The sequence below is a fragment of the Sebastes fasciatus genome, chromosome 11, assembly GCF_043250625.1.
Source record: "Sebastes fasciatus isolate fSebFas1 chromosome 11, fSebFas1.pri, whole genome shotgun sequence".
In the NCBI taxonomy this organism is placed as follows: domain Eukaryota; kingdom Metazoa; phylum Chordata; class Actinopteri; order Perciformes; family Sebastidae; genus Sebastes; species Sebastes fasciatus.
The window spans coordinates 34,746,858-34,770,070 of record NC_133805.1 but is presented as its reverse complement, the minus strand read 5'-3'; the positions used below and the strand labels follow the sequence as shown (position 1 = coordinate 34,770,070).

General features: G+C 39.4%; 2 protein-coding genes across 2 annotated transcripts in view; one reads left to right on the top strand and one right to left on the bottom strand.

The window, feature by feature from the left end:
• LOC141777778 (E3 ubiquitin-protein ligase RING2) overlaps nucleotides 1-23,213 on the top strand; it is a 157,051-nt gene that overhangs the window by 87,025 nt on the left and 46,813 nt on the right. The window lies entirely within an intron of this gene.
• On the bottom strand, nucleotides 3,651-22,516 carry c11h5orf22 (chromosome 11 C5orf22 homolog). Its single transcript, XM_074652317.1, has 10 exons — nucleotides 22,230-22,516; nucleotides 20,511-20,656; nucleotides 18,559-18,708; nucleotides 16,357-16,490; nucleotides 11,818-12,125; nucleotides 9,971-10,033; nucleotides 8,753-8,874; nucleotides 6,409-6,475; nucleotides 5,725-5,864; nucleotides 3,651-5,235 (listed from the first exon to the last, which is right to left on the bottom strand). The coding sequence occupies exons 1-10, from the start codon at nucleotides 22,296-22,298 to the stop codon at nucleotides 5,079-5,081; spliced, it is 1,356 nt and encodes a 451-aa protein (XP_074508418.1). The 5' UTR covers nucleotides 22,299-22,516; the 3' UTR covers nucleotides 3,651-5,078.

Here is a 23,213-nt window from a genome sequence, read left to right as displayed (position 1 = left end):
AAAAGTAAATAAGTAATAATATATAACCATTTATGGCAACAGTACCAGACCACATGCATAAGAGCCACTACAAAAACAGACTAAAATCAATTTCTTCGTTTAGTCCTGGATATGTTGTGGCCTTATAATTCATTTCAATTTAAAAATATCTATGTTGGTTTGAAATATGTATTAACAGAATAGTGAATTATTTGTTTATGTTTAGAAGCTGTAAAACACTTTGAGTTGAGGCAGTATGTCCAGTCAGTTAAAGCAGCAGTGAGTAGAAACGGAGCAAATATCATTAAAAAAAGTTATTTTTATAAAACGGTCACTATATCCTGACAGTAGTGCATGAGACAGGTAATCGGAAAAAAATCATGTCCTTCTGTGTCCTCCGGTGCTCCTAATGGCATCTACAAGATTTCACAGACCGGAGGAAAACAAGCAGTCAGAGCCTAGAGTCTGAGTCTGCCGTACAGCTGCCGTCCATGAGAGCCGACTGTCAATCAGTCGTGAACTCCAACCAAACGGTCAAACTAGGCAGCGCTGATCAAATATGAATCAATATTCTGTTACTGTAATGCCTATTTCTCTCCTCAAATGTTTCCAGAATCATCTTGTAATGTACTGTTTAGCTGTAAAATGAGGAAGTTTGTGACCCGGCAGCCATGTTGAGATCAGTTGAGAAAATACCAAGCACCGCCCACCAGCCGGAGCACAGCCAATAGGAACGCTCTCTCTCTCTCTGAAATGACCTGTGATTGGCCAAAGTCTTCCGTCATGGGCTAGATTTTCTAAAGCCTGAAAAAGGAGTCATGAGGAGGAGCAGAAATCTAATTTTCCTCTCAGAACACTTGAATTACAATATGCTGAAAGGTTATTCTGGAATTTTTGCCCAATGATACCAAAAACATTCTGCCTACTGCACGGTTAATAGTTAATAATAATAGCCTACTGACCTGTCATTTGAACCATAACTTTATGAACTACTTTGCCACAATATTTGCCTTCAGTTATGAAGAGATTCTGTAACTGTTTCTCACCATTGTGTTATTGTTTCTCAAATGTGTCCTTGGTTGCTGCTTTCCATTTGTGTGTATCCATCTGTGAGAAATTCAGCTTGAGGGAGTATTCTGAACTTTATTAGTTTTTTTCTTGCTATGCTGTGAGCTCTGGCTATGGTTATTTATTGGCTTTACTTAGAGTAGAATCGATAAAACAGTGTAGAATAGATACAACAAACAGGCATAGTTACTTTTTGCATACTTTTTTCTAAAAACTAGAAATAGTAAAGGGGCACGTCACAGATTTTACACATGAGGTTGAAAAATGTAATTGTTATATTACCCAACTAAGTGCAATAATAAATCGCTGGATGCCTTTCAATATTTCATACTTAGTGTTGACGGGTTTCTAATGTTAAAATTTTAAACTGGAAAATGGTTGCCAAAAAACCCAACCCAGATTTAAATGACTACACATGCAGATTCAAACACTCCAAATCATCTCCCACTGAGCAGCAATCAGATATAAATCTTGAAGTTCATTCTAACCAGCAATGACACAGTGATTACACCTGATTGCATTAATCATTTGCTGCTCCATGTTTGAATAAAATCGTCTAATAAATTGCATGATTGAATAATGCTTGCTGTAATTGTCTTCCTTTATTATTTGAAGATGATTTGATTTTGTACTGGAGCTTTGGGGTGACATTATCATCATATTTATATTTATAAGGGCATGGTCATATCACCTGCCAAGGTGATATTCGTGCTGAAAGTTCACCAAAGTTGAACTTGATGCAATGCGAAGACGCAAATATGCCTTGCCATCAGGAGCGAATTCCCTTTGCCTGCACAGAATGGAAGTGAACAGGAGGTGAATGCCTTAAAGTATCACGCTCATTTTCAGGTTCATGTTTGTATTTTGGGTTTCTACTAGAACATGTTTACATGCTTTAATGTTAAAAAAACGCAGTATTTTTCTCATACTGTCTGTCTGAATGTACCTGTATTCATGCTCTGTCTGAAACGCTCCGTTTTAGCGCATTTCAACGGAAGGCAACGGAATTGCGTTGCTAGGAAACAGCTTGGGTCCATGTTTACATCCTGTCAGCTGATGCCATTCACATACACTGCAACAGGAAATAAACTGGGACACATTTAGAATGTTTACGTTTAAAACTGTAAAATGGTCTAAATATTGTAGATTTGTGACATCACAAATGGACAGAAATCCTAACGGCTTGTTTCAAACGCACGGTTTCTGAATACGGGCTGTGTGTATTTCTCTGTGGATTGAGTGTTTTGATACTTTCAAAGTATTTATATATCACTTAAACCTGCTTTATAATATAAAAGACATGGAAATCTCACTTTTTTACAATATGGGACCTTTAAAGCTATGAAAAGGATTTTGTAACCATGAAAAAATATGAAAATGGAAAAGATTGGATGTTCTTTGATTGGACTGAGCGCCTATGGTAAAAAAAAAACTGTTTTTCAGAGGTTGCACCAGGCTCATTTTTAAAGCTAGAGTGAAGATACTGGTATCATATGAAACTAGAAAGCCTGAGGAATCCATTGGAAACCATGTCATGCCATACTCATAGCTTGTTGGGAAGAACACTAAAATAATACTTAAGCTAGAATTTGGCGAGGAAAAACTGACATGGCCATTTTCAAGAGGGTCCCTTGACCTCTGACCTCAAGATATGTGAGTGAAAACGGGTTCTACGGGTACCCACGAGTACTTTACAGACATGACCACTTTAGGATAATCACATGCAGGTTGTTATTTTTGCCGATTCTAAAATGGTGTTTGAATATTTCTGCATACTGGGGTCACTAAACAGTCTTGAATTACATAAATTTGGTATCACTGTAAAAGCCGAGACTCTTGTGGATCCAATGAGCCCAACTGTATTCATGTGTGATGATGTTAGTCCCCATAGTAACCATTTCATTGTCGTGAGACCATTTTTTTAAAACTTGACCTCACTGTATAAAATGACCTGTGGTGACCACGAGGATAATCACAGCCTCATGAAACTTTACAACCACAAACTAGAGACCTAGAGCATTCAGAGGATGGATGACTTGGCCCAAACTGCATGTGATTATCATAAAGTGGGCATGTCTGTAAAGGGAAGACTCGTGGGTACCCATAGAACCCATTTTCACTCACATATCTTGAGGTCAGAGGTCAAGAGACCACGCCAGTTTTTCCTCGTCAACATATAGCCTAACTTTGGAGCGTTATTTAATCCTTCCCAACAAGCTAGCATGACATGGTTTCCAATGGATTCCTTAGGTTCTCTAGTTTCATATGATACCAGTATCTTCACCTCAAGACTGAGCCTGCTACAGCCTCAAAGTCAGTAATATCGTCCGGTCTCAGTTAAGGCCAATATTGATATTTGAGTAAAAAAGAAGAAGAAAAAAAGAAATCAGATAATGATACACTGTCATCATAATTTTTTTAAATATAAAAACATAAGATCTCTCTGAGCTCTCTGGTGGACAGACTATGTAATGGAAACACTGTTTAAGTGACCTCAAACACATCACTACACGATTATCGTGGCCAAAAGAATTCACCGTAACGACATTATCGCCATATCTATAAAAAGAAAAGATAAAATAATAATAATGCAATTAGTCAAATTCATTATTAACTTTGTTTATTGTGCGTTTCGACTCTTTTGGCAAATTAATTACACTGAAAATACAAGTGGAGGGAGAGTCTGTAACCATAACTGTATATATCAAATGACTATTTACACAATATTATCATGTGTATTATTAACATATCAATATTTCATTTCAAAATATCATTGTTATTGTCAATACCAGTGAATCACGACACCCCTAAATTGTACTCATTTGTTTTCCTTCAGGAGAAGTGTTGCAGAAACCTCGACTACAATAACCAAACAGAATATACTTACAGAACAGAATCTTCAGTTTCTTTTAGGGGATACCTCAAAACTTACAACCCATAATAACCCAATAATATCAAGATAGTAACCCCTCTTTGTATCAGCGTGGTTTAATGAGTTGTTATCCTGTATTCCATATGAAAAACAATATCTAGAATTTAAGGAAAACCCAAGATTTATTTTTATAAAGTTTTTTTTTTTTGCAAACAACCCTCAAATTGAATATTTACAATGGGCAGTTATTTCTGTGTGGAGATTTCTCTCTAGAGCCAACAGCAAAATGATCTTGTATTTTGGGGGGGAAAGGGTAAATCCTCAGTCTCCTGTGGAGGAGCTGTATAGTGCGCGTTGCTCCGGCAAGCTGTGGTCTAAGATATTAAAGACAGCTGAGGAATGGAAGCATTTCACCCATCTGTTGTCACTTTAGAGAAGGTTAAAGCAGGTCGAGAAACATGTGGAAAGACACTAGTTGTGTTTCAATAAACCCATCACTTCTCCCATTAACTCATCATGTTAAGTGATTAAGAAAAAAAAAACAGGATTACATGGATAGATTTCAGCTGCGGGGGCGGGGGTGGGGGGTGGGGGGGGGGGGGGGTTCCTCAAGTCATTCAAATGGGTTTCGATTAGGGCTGTCCCGAATACCATTTTTTGGGCTTCGAAGCTTCGGTGAGAAATATTCGAAGGTATTCTAAGCATTGCGGTGTGGCACAGCAGGCTGACATGTTCTTCTGTCCGTCTCCATCTCCCCCGTTTCAGTGCACGGTACAGTGCGATATCCGCCGGAGAATTAATAATAATATTGAATATGAATAACGTCGTGGGATTATTCCTTCTTTCATGGGCCATTTCTACATTAGTATTACATACTTATATATATATATAAAAAACAAAAAACAAAACAAAGCATTCGAATACTGATTTGGAGGTCGATTACCATGGCAACGGGTCAGCCCTAGTTTCAACATTCATTCATTGCTGGTTTGAGTCTGCACATGGGATTTGTTGACTATGAGAAAACACTTGTAATGTTAACACATTACATACATCAGAGTTGGACATAAGATATAAATCTACTTGCAACAGAATCTGAGGTGTCATTTTTTTTTACATCCACTAAATTCAAAAGTGACGCGCGTATGTGTGCGTTTTGTTAGGAGGCCTGTGGTTGGCAGTCCTGAGTCTCTGTGCTGCTGTTTTCGTAGTCTTTGTGTAAGTCCAGTGGTCCATACAGGCTCTCCAGTACAGCCAGTACTCTGCTCTGGACCGAATCCACCTGCTCCACTGGGCAGTATTCATCTAGACTGGACCTGAAACACACACACACACACAGTAACAAACACATTTAAAAGCAGCAGTAAACAGATTATTTTTGGCATCATTGGGCTAAAATTCCATAATAATCTTTCAGCATATTGTAATTCAAGTGTTCCAAGACTTCTGCACCTCCTCATGGCTCTGTTTTCAGACTTTAGAAAATCGAGCTTGGGACGGGAGACTTTGACCAATCACAGGTCAAAGTCTCCCGTCCCAAGCTCCAGCTCGGCTGTGATTGGTTGTTTCCTTGCAGATGCCGTTAGGAGCACCGGAGGACACCGGAGGAACATGATTTTTTTTCAGATTACCTGTCTCATGCACTACTGTCAGGATATGTTGACCGTTTTATAAAAATAACTTTTTTTAAATCATATTTGCTCCAATCTGCCTACCCCAGCTTTAACCTCTCTTTCGTTACTACTATACCTTTTACAAGATTGGCCTGAATTCAAATGTAACTGTGGGTGGCTGTGTTTATTTACCTGGACATAGTAACCAGTGTAGGTTTGGGCAGAGCCTTCAGAAACAGCAGTACAGCTGAGATGAGTCTGTCGATCTCTTCGTCGGTGCTGATGTGGTGAGGCAGCTCGACGGAGTCACAGGTTAACCCTGCCTGATGGACCTGAGAGAGAAAGCAGGAGGGTGAGAGCCGGGGAGGAGGACAAAAAAAACATCAGAGGGAGAAAGCAGAAAAAAAAAAAAAAGGAGAGTCAGGACGAGGAGAGATTGCAAGGAGAAAACATGGACGAGGACAGAAGCAAGTGTGAATAAAACAATACCCCAGTATGAAACTTTATATCTGCCATTTCATTTGAGTTATTTATGCCTTTACTTTGAAAGGCCCTCTACTTATTCTCATTATCAAATCATTTCTGAATGTTATCATATTATAAACTGTTGTAGTCTGGCTTTTGAGAGCATGTTCGAAATAAAAAGGGAGCTCAGAATTATCTGACTACTTGTATTAATTGATGATAAAGTAGGCATGTGCGGTAATATAGCAAATTGAGGATGCGATCCATCGAGATGTAACGAGAATCGTCGACAGATGAATTGTAACCTGATGGAATCGTGAGGCGAAAAAAGTGAAGATTCACACCTCTAATAATAATTACAGTAGTTGTGGTACATACAGTTACAGCACATAAGCGCATTGACATTCTTACCATTTCATAGTCGGGGCACAGATTTCTCGACTTCAAACTGGAAACCAGTTGGGCTAATGGAGCCATGCTGAGAAACATGGAAGAAAAAAAGAAAGGAAGATAATACACTCTAGCTGTGCCCTACATAAATGCAAGGATGATATAACATCAATCCATAATCATCCCATCACACACACACGCTCCACCAACACTCACTCTGTTTGACAGGTTGGACCTGTTCTCTGGACTGTGTGTGGGTGTGGACAGAACACAATGTACTAGCATGACATCTGTTAGCAGATGTGTTGTAGATGTTAGAGCTGGATAACTTCCACCCTTATCATCAGAACTTCATCACTACAGGCCCATTTTGACATATAGTAGGAAAAGCACGGCATGAAGTTTTAGTAGTTTCGCCAGTTCCAGAGCCCTGGGCTGTGTCTGAAATCAGTCATTCAGAGGGCATGGTGGTGCAACGTTCTGGCTTCCTCCAGTTTCCTCCCAAAGTCTACAGTGTAGGTTAGGTTGAGTCTGAATTGCCCGTAGTTGAATGGTTGTCTGTGTTTATGTGTCAGCCCTGTGATTGGCTGGCGACCCGTCTACAGTATACACCACCTCTGCGGGTGACTCCACCTATGATTCACTATTGATTCACTTATTCACTACTTGAGTCAGCATTTTAGCGCTTCCGGGTCCCTCGTCTGGAAGTCAATGGGTTTTCACTTAGATGCCTGAAATAAGGTCTGTGGTTAACACAAGCTGAAGAGATTTTAATGTTTGTCAGTAAATATCCCACATTGTGAATTTTGAAGCTTTTGTAAGTCTTTAACCCTTATATTGTCTTCCTGTTGACCGTGCAACTTTTAGTCTGGTTTGAGTTTTTTAAAGCATAAACTATAAATTATCACCCAATTCTGTGTTGCACCTTTTTAGCCAACCTCGTTCCAACTCATTATCACACGTTTTACACTTTTTTGGGGGGAATTTATGATTAATAAACATTATTTCCATGAAATTACACCTCATTTTTGAATAAAAAAAAGCAGAAATTATTAATTATTTTGACTCTAGTTAGTATCAGAGAAACATAATGTTGATGGATTATCACAGATGGGTATATGTCAAAGTTCAGTCAGAATATCATAAATATTATAATATATAACATTTTCAATGGCAGCACATAATGACACCTTTTTAGCTAACCTCATTTCAAATCATTACCACAAGTTTTACACTTTATTTTTTGTAATTTATGCTCCATAAACCTCATTAATATGAAATATACCTCATTATTGAGTAAGAAAACCCTACAGAAATTACAAATTACTTTCATCCATGTTATTTTTTGGGGCAATTAGATGAAAGAAACCCATATTTATGATATAATGAAGTTGGAAAACGGGTCAAATTTGACCCGAGGAAAACAGGAAGGTTAAAAAGGCGGTTGCTAAAAAGTGGCTAAATGAGACTACTAAACGTCATCACGGTGAACACTAGTCCGCCTCTAGCTTAGTGGTGGTGACGTGAAGTCTTGTGACCGTGCTGTAGTTCGTCTATAGCCTAACGTTAGCTTTTTACTTCTGGCGATTGCATTCACACTTCAATAATCATAAAGTGGTGTTCATTTGTGGAGATTATCTTGCTGAACAAAACATGTAAGTATCATAAACGTGTGTTTGCTACAGAGTTTATTTTCTGCAATAATCCAAAACCCAACGGAACAATCCCGTTGGCTTTTTGTCGAGGGAACCAGGGCGACGCTAACTTCATGGTTGGCCTACAAAAATACGTCATCCCTGGAGCACAAAAAGTAAATTGAGATTTCATACGCTTAAAACTTGTCATTTTACATTTGTCATTTGTCATTTTCAGAGAGCATACTTTTCACTCCCAATGAAATAGCAGAGGGTAAATATAGAGCACTATCTAGTAAATAGTGATGACTTTGGACTCTGGTACTGTACATGCTAGGTCACTGGTGTTGCTTCCTGAGACACTTCACTGCAACAGAGCCATTGTTGTCATCTGTTCCATCTTTGCTTTTCCTGCTGTCACAAGTCAAAAATGCTGCTGTGAAAAAGGTCTGGGAAGATTGCTGTCGCTCAATTTTGATTAACTTTTGCTCATTGTCTGGGATGTAATGGTGGAACTGAAATGTTTTTTAACCTGGTGGATAGCAAACGTTTGCAGCGACACACAGTCCTGATTGAAAGTGTGTTTCACAGGTTGAGTACACATAAGCAAACTGAAGAAGAAATGTGTACAACCAGTGGAGTGTCCCTTTAAAAGTGGCACCAACACCAATGCTAAGCAATAAGGAAGCACATTGTTCAGTTGTATGAAATGAACCCAGAGGAAGTTTTACCCAGGGTTCCTGGCCCAGCGTGTAACCGTCTCTTCCCCATCGTCCTCTAGCAGATCAGCGAACGCTGCTTCCAGGTCTTCTAACTGGTGTACACGACGATCCACACACTCATCAAGCTCCTCCTGGACACACACAGACACATGGTAATTAGTTTTGATAAGGTAAATTATCAAAACAAGTTACGTTAATGCGTTAAAGAAATTAGTGGAATTTGCTTTGACAGCTCTAGAGTTTACATAAAAAAACAAAACAGAAATCAGAATCAGAAGTACAATATTGATCCCCAAGGGGGAAATTGAGTTATGTTTTGCTCCCGTTCTAGAATATAAATATAAATATATATATATATATATAGATATATATAACAGTGCAAATAATAATGCTGATAAATAGGATCTATGCAAATAATATAAATGCATGCATTTATAAAAATTGCAAGAATAGTGTAAAATAAGAATATTATTTTAAATGTACTGTATAAATAAATGCAGTGTTAATGCCGGAGTAAACCAGATTATTGCACCAAATGATTGTACTGTTAAGTCAGTATTGCACAGTTGAATTATAGGGTTATAGCTCCTGATATATATATACAGTATATATATATATATACGCATACAACAATTTACAATCTAATGAACATGTCTACCGTTTTCTAGACTGGACAAAGGGTATATTTGATCCTCAATACAATCTATTTACTTTATGTTGTTGACGTCTGTATGACGATAAAGTAGAATAAATTAAATGTCTATCTCAGTTTGAGCAGTTTACAGTAAATGTTTGTACCGGTAGTTGCACGGATCTTACATTGGAGCGTGTTCCAAGACGAACACAAAAACGGCGTTGCGCGTCGTTAGTAAGGGGCAGCTGGTTAGGTCGGTATTGATGCAGGCTCGCTGTTGGAGGGTTTTATAACCCACTTCCACTCCCCGTGAATTAGTTTGGAATGGCCCTTAATATGGCGGACCCTCCACGCTAACGTACGAGCGGAGTGGAAGTGGGTATGGAGAGGGTGTGGGGGGCGGTTTGGAATTGGGGCTCACTCACTCAAATGACTGCTCTTTTGAGGCAATTATGACTTGTATGTTGACATTGAGTGGACTGTGGATATGTGCATTTAAGCATACAGTCGTCACAGATACATCACTATTTGTGTTCAACCACACCTGGTGAGTTATGTGGTACAGTCCATTTATATAAAACAATAAGTCTGACCTCATCAGCATCAGGGCGGGGTCCTCTGAAGTTGTAGAGCTCCTTAAGGATGTCGTACTCTTCCTGGATACAGACAAGACAGACAGACAGACAACATGGAGCAGGGGTCAACTGAAGGAAACATATTTTGGATCTACACCTCTGTAAAACAAAGTGTGAATTTAGGATTAATAAAATTATGTTCATTAATTTGTCGTAAACAGTTTATTCCTATAGGTCAAACCTGACAGCACTTTTTTAGCTTTAATGCATTTCATTGCATCTGTGATGTCATATGAGATGTCATAAGATTTCTGTGACATTAATTAAAGTGTCTGACAAATACTCTACTCTACTCTATCAGGAACACATTGAGCCAAACTGCTGGTTTATGCTTTCTGTTGTCTACCAGTCTGTATCATGTAAACTGCCTGCTGAGCTGTCACAGTTCCACCAGTAAGCTCCGTTAGCTTCCGCAGTGTCTCTCCACATAAAGCTTTAACGTGGAACACCGCTGATGATCACAATTCAAAATAAGTCGCTATTGGCAAATGGCAATCAAAAAGGTATTGATCACACATTTCTGTTATTTGACAGTTCAGGTTCATTACTTACTATGCATTGTCAAAATCTCCCTCTACCAACTGCGACATATTGCTAAGATCAGACCCTCTCTCACACGCCCTGCTGCCGAGAGGCTTAGCCACGATTTCATCTCCTCCCGCCTCGACTACTGGAAACTCTCTCCTGTACGGCGTAAGCGCTACCTCCATTATTTAGACTCCAAATGGTCCAGAACGCAGCTGCCCGCCTCCTGACTCACACCAAATCATGGCACCACATCACCCCAGTCCTAAAAGACCTCCACTGGCTCCCTGTGTCTCACCGGATCAATTACAAAATCCTGACCCTCACCTACAAAAGCCCTGCACCAACTTGCTCCCCCCCCACTTCTCTGACCTCCTCACCCCTACCAACCCTCACAGTCCCTCAGATCCACCTCAGCTGGACTACTCTCCACCCCCAAGTCCAACCTCCGCAGCTTTGGGGACAGAGCATTCTCCAGGGCAGCTCCCAGGCTTTGGAACTCCCTCCCACAAGACATCAGAGACTCTGAATCCCTCACACTATTTCAGTCCCGCCTCGAGACCCATCTCTTCTCCTCTGCCTACTCCCAGCCCTCACCCTCACCCAGTTGTCTGTGTGTGTGTATGAGCTTCCTGTTTATATTGTTAAGTGTCTTTGAGTTCCAGAAAAGCACTATATAAGTTGAATTTATAATTATTATTATAATTGAGGACCCCAGAATTGAAAATCTAGGCCTTATTTAATCCTGTGTGTACAACAATTAGATTGCATTACATTCATCTGCCAAACTCAGAACACACAGCAGTTTGTGATTAACTGTGTTGCTCAAGGACACGTTGGCATGTACAGAGGAGGAGCTCGGAGATCAGAACACCAAACTTTTAATCAAGCCCAGCCCTGCTGTGTTTATTATTTCGGTGGCAGGCAGCAACCCTTTAGTTTCTATTTGGATAAAGGATTGGCACTTTAAAAGCCCCATGGAGTCTTTACTTTCTGGATATGATGTATTTCCTGTTGGGCCAGGGATGATTCAAAACTCTATTCTGACTGTAACTTCCTGTTTTTTCAGGAAGGCAAAATCTCTGCATCCAATCAAGAACAATGAACAAAAAAAGTGTAAAAAAGAAGTTAGTTGTAAAAAAATCTCTGCATTAGTATTATGTTTGATTTAAATACACGATTATGGTTAAAAATAAAGTATAAAATCAATCCAAAATGTGTTGAAAGGAGCCGCTGCAGAACTAGAATATGAGGTATATAAGCAGGATATTATACTGTACCTCTGTGTATAACTCCTTGAAGGGATTCTTACATGAGAAGAAATCCAAATCAATATCCAAGATGTATGGCTCCGTCTCACTTAGAAATGCAGATATGCTCTTTACAACATAACTGGTGGATCCTTCATCACCATCACCATCACCATCACCATCACCATCCGAGCCCGTCCTGTTGCTGCCCTCTGCTGGTTGCAGTGTGTCAGTACACCTCAAGAGGAGCTCCGAGCAGCTGGCTTCCCCAGCTTGACTACACTCCGTACGGGGTCTCTTGGCAAACCATCTCTCTGTGTCCTCTTCACTTTTATTCTCTGAGAATGTCACACAGAAAAGCAGAAAACAGTGTCAGATGGTCCCTATTAGTTATAATCTTGAATATAATCTAAATCAAAACAACAAATAAAAAGAAGAAATTAAATACCAGTAAATAATAAGTAATATTTTTTCCACTTTTATGCAAACATTTGTACACAAAACGTAACATGACATCTACCATGCCGGTACATGTTACATATCTTCACATTCTGTCACACATATGCACAGACATGACTATTGTGCTTGCGCAGGGGGATAAATAAATAAATAAATAAATGATAATAAATCCAAATTAAGTGGATCAAAAAAAATAAGATGTGCATATATGACATGGTCATTTTTATTTCCATTTTATGCTCGTTATTTCCCATTAATCCCCATGGAAAGTTTACATGTTGAATATTCCCAGAATTTAGCAACCGTAATAACCACATACACCTTAATAACATAATCCAATTCAATACAAGTGTAGGGACCGCATTTCTGTTCATTTCTATTTTACATAGTTTATTGTTTTTTCTATATTTTTGTTTACAAGTTTACAACCTCCACAGGTGGTCAAATGGTGCGCATGGTGGGGGGGGAAGGCAGGTGACAGCAGAGCCAGTCATTGACCTCAGCCTCAGCGAGTTGATGAACTCTGCGACGGCACAGTTAAACTGAAATAACTGTTATCTTATTTTCATGTTATGTATATTTTGCAATAAATTGTAAGCAATAGTGAAAGGTGGAAGGCTGCGAGTCTGACCCCGCACCCTGCTCTCTATGTGGTGAGTACGACATGTTTTAAAGATGAATCTGAAGGGTTGTTGTATCGTGTTACATTATATCATAAAATAAATTTGAAGTGGAAAAACTTTTAATGCCCCTCAAAACTTGGTTTCTTATTATTTAATGTAAACAGTTAAAAAAAAAAATCATCTGTTCTGCTCTTTCAGCACTGTGTGGGTGTGATTTGATCCGATTTTATAGACGGTAGCCTCGCAACATAAGCAAACAGCCTCGCAGCTGTCATCAGATTTCGATTAAAATGTTGCTAAACTCTGCCTGGCGCATATCATCATTTTCCAATTCAAAGGAGCTAGACAAAACAAAAACACAGAAAACTCTCATGTGAAATCACCACAACTGTTCTAACGTTGGCAGAAAGAGGACCCCATCGCTCATAGCAAGAAACTGATGGAGAAAGATGGTTTTCAGGGGCCTTTAATGACTAATCTCTTGTTAGTTTTCAAAAATCCCTTCTCAATAAATGTTTTCAATAATGACTTCTCATTAGTTTGTTTGTTTAAAGTTGAACAACTTTTCAATTTAAAACATGCCATTGTTAGACTATGGAGTCTTGATTTGTTAAGGATCAACAGATCATTGCTCAACACTTTGCGTCACGCAAAGTGCAGGACGTCGGGCACCACAAAGTTTTCAACCTGCGTTCAACTGTTAGATGTCCCTCTCAGTATGCATCTTGGTCACAATTTAAAAAATAAAATAACATAAGAGAAGCGTCAGGATTGTTTGTTTATATGTACAAAACTTTTACTATCGGTCGATATATCGATATATATTATATAACCAAATATTGATATTGGAAATCCGGTATTGATCAGCTTATACTTCAGATGGCTGCAGAGGATTTACCGAACTGAAAAAGAAGCTTTTCATGCGTTATAAAGCAGCTGTTGACAACAGATACTGGAAAAATCACTTAAACATTATTTAAGCTTCAGAATATTTTCATTAGGGCTGTCAATTGCACATGTTTTTAATCTGTTCAAAACGTACCTTAAAGGGAGATTTGACAAGTATTTAATACTCTTATCAACATGGGAGTGGGCAAATGTGCTGATAATGCAAATGTATATATATGTATTTATTATAGGAAATCAATTAACAACACAATACAATGACAAATATTGTCCAGAAACCCTCACAGGTACTGCATTTAGCATAAACAATATATTCAAATCATAACATGGCAAACTGCAGCCCAGCAGGCAACAACAGCTTTGAAAATGGCCATGACAGTCTTTCGTCACCAACATTTTTTGTAAGCTTAGAGCATTATTTAACCTCTTTTGCGACAAGCTACCATGACACGGTTGGTACCCATGTATTCTTTAGGTTTTTCTAGTTTTATATGATACCAGTATCTTCACTCTAGCTTTAAAACTGAGCCTGCTACAACCTAAGAATTGCAAGTTGCGTAAATGTGTTAAAGAAATTAGTGGCGTTAAAACAAATTTGCGCTAACACGTTATTATCGCGTTAACTTGGACAGCCCTAGCATTTATCATTAAAAAAATTAAAATTTTTTACTAAACTTTTATGCCCTCAATGTTGTGTGAAATTTTCCCTGTGGTTTAAAAAAATGGTATTGAATATCGATATTTGTTAAGGTATTGTATCAAAGTTAGAATTCCAGTATCGTGACAACACTAATGGGCTGCAAACAGACTTTGGAACCTTTCCTTTAAAGAGGAGAAAAGAAGTTGATGAACAATGAAGGTTTAAAATATTCCATAATCTTCCAAAAAAAGGCAAATGTTTTAGGAGGTACAAAAAGTATTCAGCGTGTTTGTTAGGCTTTCAAAATTCAAAAGGTGCAATTATTTTGTATACTCGGTGCAATGGCCGTGTTTTTGCAGAAATGAGGTAATCATTAAGCATGTCTTTTTCACACTGAGGCCTGGATTCACTGAAGAGAGTTCTAAATCACCAATGTGCCTTAAAAGCAAGGCATATTGCTATTCACCAGCTCTGGTCCCTGTGACTCTGCCATGCTGTTTTGGCACTGAGAGTCAATCAACTTGAGTCCTGGCGTTAGTGATAACGGCCAATAAGTGGCTCTGTTCATGCACCAACAAACAAATCTAAAAGCTCCAAAGAAGTAGCTGACAAAAGCTGCTTTATCGCAATTGGAAACTGTCGGTCTGACAGTCCAGCTGGTTGAAGGCGACCACTTGGGCTCTGTGAAATTATATGAGGCATGTTTCACCGTTTTATAGACTAAACTCAATAAATAGACAGCCTCAAACTGGCAGTAGGAAAGTGCATTGCGTTGCCATGCGCTCGTGTACATGTATCCTCACAAACTGTTTTTAAAAAACTAGGGCTGTCAATTGCGTCGAAAGGAGCCAGTTGAGGTGGTTCGGGCATCTAGCACGGATGCCTCCTGGGCGCCTCCCTTGGGAGGTGTTCCAGGCACGACCAGCTGGGAGGAGACCACGGGGAAGACCCAGGACTAGATGGAGAGATTATATCTCTACTCTGGCCTGGGAACGCCTCGGGATCCCCCAGTCAGAGCTGGTTAATGTGGCCCGGGAAAGGGAAGTTTGGGGTCCCCTGCTGGAGCTGTTGCCCCCGCGACCCGATCCCGGATAAGCGGTTGAAGATGGATGGATGGATGGGCTGTCAATTGATTAAAATATTTAATCATGATTAATCGTATGATTGTCCATAGGCAATTGAAAATTAATTGCACATTTTTGTACCTTAAAAGGAGATTTGTCAAGTATTTAATACTCTTATCAACATGGGAGTGGACAAATATGCTGCTTTATGCAAATGTATCAATTAACAACACAAAACAATGACAGATATTGTCCAGAAACCCTCACAGGTACTGCATTTAGCATAAACAATATGCTCACATCATAACATGGCAAACTGCAGCCCAACAGGCAACAACAGCTGTCAGTGTGTCAGTGTGCCGACTTGACTATGACTTTCCCCCAAAACTGCATGTGATTATCATAAAGTGGGCATGTCTGTAAAGGGGAGACTTGTGGGTACCCATAGAACCCATTTTCATTCACACATCTTGAGGTCAGAGGTCAAGGGACCCCTTTGAAAATGGCCATTTCCTCGCCAAAATGTACCGCAAGTTTGGAGCGTTATTTAACCTCCTTTACGACAAGCTAGTATGACATGGTTGGTACCAATGGATTCTTTAGGTTTTCTAGTTCCATGTGATGCCAGTATCTTCACTCTAGCTTTAAAACTGAGTCTGCTACAATACAAAAATTGCAAGTTGTGTTAATGCGTGAAAGAAATTAGTGGCGTTAAAACAAATTTGCGCTAACGCGTTATCATCGGGTTAACTTTGACAGCCCGAATAAAAACATTCCTTTAACAATCAACTGAGGCACAAACATTTCTGGTTGGATATCAAAGTAATCCAACTGCTAAAGTCTACTAGGGACTTTCCACCTGCCCTCGCTCACACACCTGCGAGTGAGCCGTGACTCGGTTTAACAGGATCGACTCTGACCACATTCAGCCGGAGAGGTTTAGAGTTCTCCAGCTGCTTCTCCGAAACATACAGACCGTCACTGAGGAAGTAGTTGTCTTTACTGGTCACCCTGCACACAAACAGAGAGAAGCAGAGGGAAGAGGGGGGGGAGACGGAGAGAGAGGAAGTAGAGTTCATGACGAACCAAAGAGAAAGATCTGTTCTACATTTAAAAGATCCTGTATTTGCACTTGGGTGTTTTCAATCACTCTGGCTGGTTAGACCTCCTGTCAGGCTCAAGCTGGGTGAAGCTGTGCTGGAGCTACATGAAGTCATGAAACTCATATGTAGCACAATGATAACGGGGTAAGTTGTTTTGCCCAAACAGTTCCGGAGAAGAAGTCGAATCACGCAACAAAAGTGAAAACACCTGTTTGGGAGGACTATGGATGTGCGGGGGCTTTAATTAAAGGTGCTCAATTTGAAATGCAGAGCCGCTGCCGTTAGCCAGCCAGTGGGGCACACTGACATGCACTGGAAGCACTAAAAGCACTTGCGGCCGGAAACGGAACTGATTGCAGCCGCAGAGCCACTGTTTTGATTGGCTTGTGTGCTATAGGAACGCCCACTTTTTCTTCTTCTCTATTTTCTCATTGCACAGCTGGTTGTGGCTGTTATTACCGTACGTACTTCATGGTAAAGACACAGGAAAAATGTCAGCGGACAACAATAAAGCAAGATGAGCTTTATTCATATGTTATGATATGATCAATAGTTATCTTGTGTAGGCTATGGGAGGACATATGGCGGTTCATGGTTGCAGTTCAAGCACACATATTTGTATATTGAGAATTTGTGAGTAGGCACCTAGCCTGCAGAAAAAAGTGCCAAGAGTCATACCCAGGATTTGTCCCCAGTATCCGAGGCAGCTCCTTCCTTTAAAATCATCCTTTGTAGCTAAAATAAAGAGAATTAACGCTACCAGCATCATTACTTTATTAGCATAAATGGATGTTGAATTGAAGATAGCTTTGTTAAGCTAGCAAGCTAGGTAGATTTGTTAGATCAAAATGTACCTATGTTAATCTGTGTTAATGTGACACTAAGCAATTAGTTAGCTTAGTTTGCTCCACTTGTTTCGTCAAAGTCACATATCATGGTAAAATGGTTTAAGAATTTGACAAAAAGTGAGTTACATCGTACTTGGAGCCGAATGCACAGCCACTGATTTGACTGGCACGAATAGGACAATAAAGTTACTGGGCAAAAAAAAAGAAAAAGAAAAAAGGTCAGCAGCTACTGGGTGGTCCTGTTCTACGTAAACCAGTGATCTATGTGTGCATTCCTGTCAAGCTCTACAGGAAGGCCCTCCCTGAGGCTGCAATCAGACTGCTGCGCAGCCGGCCCGGTTATGTCAACAAAGCACAGAGAGGTTCTGATAACAACACACACAGACTTCATTCTCTGCTCAGGTAGACATCACTCCTCTATATCTTTACATAGACAATAGTTGTTTGATGCTATATTAATGCTCTGTATATTGTATTTAGCACCTTTAAAGATATATGCTTAATAAAGCAACAGAGGATTTTACAAAGAGGATGTGACTCTGTTTAGTGTAGGTGCGTCCTGGACTAAGAATTTACACAGTCGAATCTGATTGGTCAAGTCTTGCCTATCGTCGACTAATCGTTGTATTTTTTTTTTCTGTTAAAGCTTCATGTGTCTATAGAACAATAATAAAAACCACACGAACAGATACATGTGACTATCGCTTGTTTTTGAATAATCGACCATGCTGTTTTGTGTGTGTGTGTGTCTGTGTGTATATGTGTGTAGGTGCTGCGCTGTCCAGAGTACTGAAACGGAGCAGTAATCGATGGACAGACAGAGAGACACGGTTTCTTAGGCTGCTTGCTTATTGTGGTTATAAATAGAACATTCGGCCCTAACAGTATTATTAATAGGCTGATATTTATACCAAAATAGGCTATGTATTATGATTTATTGGGAGAAACCAAGCAGTTCTATGTAAAATCAGACATTCAGCAACCCCATATATCCCCAATGGAATGTTTCATAACCACATTTTCCCGCCACCGTGCAATTCAACTGTGAGATTGGCAGGCTCCTAAGATCGAGCCGTTGAATACTCGACTATTCGGGGTCACCCCTAGTTTATTTAGTGTACATCCTACCTGATGGTGGTGGTGGACGAATCTCTTCCTACAGCCATCCTGTGTTCTCCTTCTGTGATCTGCTGGGCCCAGTATGGATGCAGCCACGCCACACATGACACATGGCCAGCATACACCATGGGCATTATCCAGTTCTCTATACTCAACTCACTGAAAATAAATAGATAAATAAACATACAGGGATTAGTGGAGTCCAATACGATGTAGCAGTCTGACGTTTAGAGCATTCATTCATCCATTACCTGTACCACTCATCCTGTGTATGGATGCAGGGTACTGGGGCCTATCCCAGCATGCACTTGGTGAAGGCAATGTACACCCTGGACAGGTCACCAGTCTTTGTTAATGCAACAATCCTGATGCTGCTTCACAACTAACGGCTTGGCTCACCCAAAACAAGGTGACATATTTTCTCACTTAACCGGTACCGGGCCTCTTGTTTTGGTTTTATTTATCCAGGTTTTAGAAAATCTAGAATCAGCATCTTGACCCAAAATCAATATCATAATTAATCATTACATTACCTTCAGTGACATTAAACATTATTGTATGTTTCTAAATACAATCATACAAGACTTTCTATCCTCACAGTGGACCTCATATTAACCTTCTGTATTGAACACTAAACTGAAAGTCATGAACATTTATTTATCTTATTCAGTAGCTAAGAACTCTTTTTTCACACTCTTGTGACTATAAAATCAGTAATATTATAAATAGATAAGATAGGCTTTATTTGTTATTGTCCTGAAGGAAATTTGTCTTGCACACATACAATATCTGCCGTTAAGAAATACAAAAGAACAGAGTGCATACATACAGTACATGCGCAGACTGTCGCCAGTCACACACAGTACCTACAGTTCATGCATGCCACCAACCAACAAATTGCACACAGCCCGTCGTACGACACACCAGTAGTCATTCATACTGTATTAGCGTACTGTGTGCAGTACGAGTAAAGCAGCTTCAATAACTTCAAATTGTACATGTGTACAATTCAGATAAAAGGCAGCGGTACAGGGGTTCTGATCTGGCCAGCTTGCTATTTAGGGCTTTGATGGACAGAGGGACAAAGGAGTTCTTAAAGCGGTTGAGCCTGCACTTTGGGACCATGAAGCGTCTGCCTGAGGGAGGGAGCTGGGACTCAGGGTGGAGGACGTGTGTGGGGTCTGAAATGATCGTCTGAGCCTGTCTGATGATAGGCCCTGTCCCTATGTCCACACTCACAAACTCAGAGACATGTTCCCACAAAGTCCGTGAGGGTTTAGGGCTGTCCCACTGTCCAATCGTCTCGTCCTTGAGGGCTCTCTCGCAGACATTTTGGGACCTTTACGAAGACTTTCCGTTGGTCCGCATTTCTGCAGACTTTGCCTGAGGGAATTACCCACAATTCATAGCGTTGTGACGTTAAACAGGGTTACCACGGTGACCAGGGGAAGCCCGGAGGCGTAAAAAAAATAAGGCAACGGTCTGTTATACATAGCAACGGTCTGTAATACAGAAATTACAGGCCGCAGAACGCTGCGATTGACCAATCAGAATCGAGTATTCAACACAGCCGTGTAATAAAGCTTATCGATTAAACACTGGTATCGGATCGGTACTCGGTATCGGCTGATACCAAAAGCCCAGGTATTGCTATCGGTATCTGGACAGAAAAAAGTCTGATCGGTGCATCGCTACTGTTTTGTATTCAAAGTAATGAGTATAAGACAACTGTGTCTACTCTGTACTGACGTGTGGAAAGTGGTGCCGGCCGCCCTGATCTCTTTGGTCCTTTTGGTAAAGCAGTTAGCAGTTACAATACCCAGGTAAGATGGCAGACGGTTATCCCATTAGTTATGACGTGTAATGTTGCATCTACCGTTTTATATCTATGGACCCAGCCCTCTGACCCAGCCTGAAGGGAAAAGCTTGGATTGTAACTGTGTGTTTGAAACAAAACATACCTTAAGAGTTTCTCCTTATCAAAGACTGTGTCAGCAGACATGTTGACAGGGATGAGCAGATCAGGGTGGGAGTCTAAATGAACCATCTTTATGTTCTTCAGTGGGAGGTGTCTTGATGCAATGGCACGATAAATATGACCCACCACCTAGTAAAGACACAGGGAAATAAGCAATTTTAAGATCTTCTTTGACTCATGATGTAATGAGAAAACTGGTAGAATATCTACGTTATTTGATTGACCAGATTTTTCCTAACATAATCCTTTACATGTGATTCATTAACTCTTTTGTCAAAAAGTGCACAAATTACATTGTTAACTGACATCAGACAGACATGAAATAAGACCAGAGGAGACTCAATAGGAATCATTTACACACACAACACCCAAAGTTATCCCATTTTGATAACTCTTGGTGCAGCAGTGCATTGCCACTCACACTATTAGCACAGCAGTTACAGTTAATAAACACGGGCTCAGATAATCACTCGGATGACACTAGTAAGTTTGTGGTTCTTCAAAATTAAATATATTCCATGAAGAGGTCGCTCTCCTTTCCCATGTTGTAGTAGGCTGATATCTGACCAGTCTACAGTCTATCGTTGGTAGAGTAAGTGTGCAGTGCAGAGCTATTTAAAGCTTCAGTAGGCAGTATATTTTTGGCATCATTAGGCAAAAATTCCATAATAACCTTTCAGCATATTGTAATTCAAGTGTTCTGAGAGAAAACTAGACTTCTGCTCCTCCTCATAGCTCTGTTTTCAGGCTTTAGAAAATCTAGCCCATGACGGAAGACTTTGGCCAATCACAGGTAATTTCAGAGAGAAAGAGCGTTCCTATTGGCTGTGCTCCGGCTGGTGGGCGGTGCTTGGTATTTTCTCAACTTATCTCAACATGGCTGCCAGGTCACAAACGTTCTCATTTTACAGCTAAACAGTGCACTACAAGATGATTCTGAACACATCTGAGGAGAGAAATAGGCATTACAGTACAAGTATTGTTCACTGCTGTTGGCTGTGGTTCACTGTCAGTAATAAACTAGAAGATGTTAATAACTAACGTAATAAACTAGAGGATATTAATAACTAACGTAATAAACTAGATGATATTAATAACTAACGTAATAAACTAGAGGATATTAATTAATGTAATAAACTAGAGGATATTAATAACTAACGTAATAAACTAGATGATATTAATAACTAACGTTATAAACTAGAGGATATTAATAACTAACGTTATAAACTAGAGGATATTAATAACTAACGTAATAAACTAGAGGATATTAATAATTAACGTAATAAACTAGAGGATATTAATAACTAACGTAATAAACTAGAGGATATTAATTAATGTAATAAACTAGAGGATATTAATAACTAACGTAATAAACTAGATGATATTAATAACTAACGTTATAAACTAGAGGATATTAATAACTAACGTTATAAACTAGAGGATATTAATAACTAACGTAATAAACTAGAGGATATTAATAATTAACGTAATAAACTAGAGGATATTAATAACTAACGTAATAAACTAGAGGATATTAATAACTAACGTAATAAACTAGAGGATATTAATAACTAACGTTATAAACTAGAGGATATTAATAACTAACGTAATAAACTAGAGGATATTAATAACTAACGTTATAAACTAGGCTAGGTGTGTAAACACACAGGAAGTCATATTGTTGATCCCAGGTGTAACTTACATCGTGGTGGTCCTCCACCACCCACACCGGCAGCTCCTTGTAGCACCTCTTCGGCGGCACACAGCTCATTCTAACAGACAACAACGGATGTTTCCTCCGTTAATGTTACCGTTAACGTTACCGGGATTATTACGATACGACTTTAGCTCATTAACGTCACGCGCTCACACTGCCCTCTCGTGCACATCGTCTGATGACGTTTCTTCATAAATAGTTTGATAGCTGAAGCAGCTCGAGCAGCTGAAGCAGCTGAAGTCATTCACCCCGGTTACAAGCTGCCATGAGACGAGGGATCCACCGGAAATGACACAAAGTATTGTTTTTATGTCCGGGTAGAAACAAAAGTCAGGAGACAAAAGTTCCTAGTGTTCGGTAATTTGATTTCTATTATAATATAAACATTTTTTTTTATAAAATAGAATGAAAAATGGGGACATAAAATTGTAAAAGCTAGGAAGGTTTATTAAACTTATAAACTTATATAGATATCTACACCACAAACCCACTTTACTAAATCTAACAATACTACTACTACTACTACTACTACTAATAATAATAACAATACTAATAATAAAGTAGATAAGAAGTAGGATATTCACAAGTGTAATAAATTCTATTTTTGTTATTTTAGACCTGAACTAGTCTTTTCTTATGTAGCTATCTGAAATGAAAATGAAATGAAAATCCTTTCTGATATACAATGTGTCATCAAAGTGACTCTGAAATATGTAGCCTGCTGTTATGCTGTCTTTTCATTCCAAAACACATTTGTTTACATGTGTGAAATCAAAATAAATGGTAAATGAACTTGCATTTATATAGTTCCTTTAGACTACTCAAAGCCCTTTACACTACATGTCAGCATTCACACACACATTCATACACTGATGGCAGAGGCTGATTGCAAGGTGCCAACCTGCCCATCAGGACCCAATCTAAATATTCATTCACACACACATCTTGCTCAAAGACACTTGGGCATGT

Coding starts and splice junctions, on each gene's coding strand:
- c11h5orf22 (XM_074652317.1), bottom strand. CDS start 22,298: ATGAGCTGTGTGCCGCCGAAGAGGTGCTACAAGGAGCTGCCGGTGTGG. Junction 20,657..22,229: donor TGGTGGAGGACCACCACGAT/GTAAGTTACACC, acceptor TGTCTTTACTAG/GTGGTGGGTCATATTTATCG. Junction 16,491..18,558: donor TCGTCCACCACCACCATCAG/GTAGGATGTACA, acceptor GTTTGTGTGCAG/GGTGACCAGTAAAGACAACT.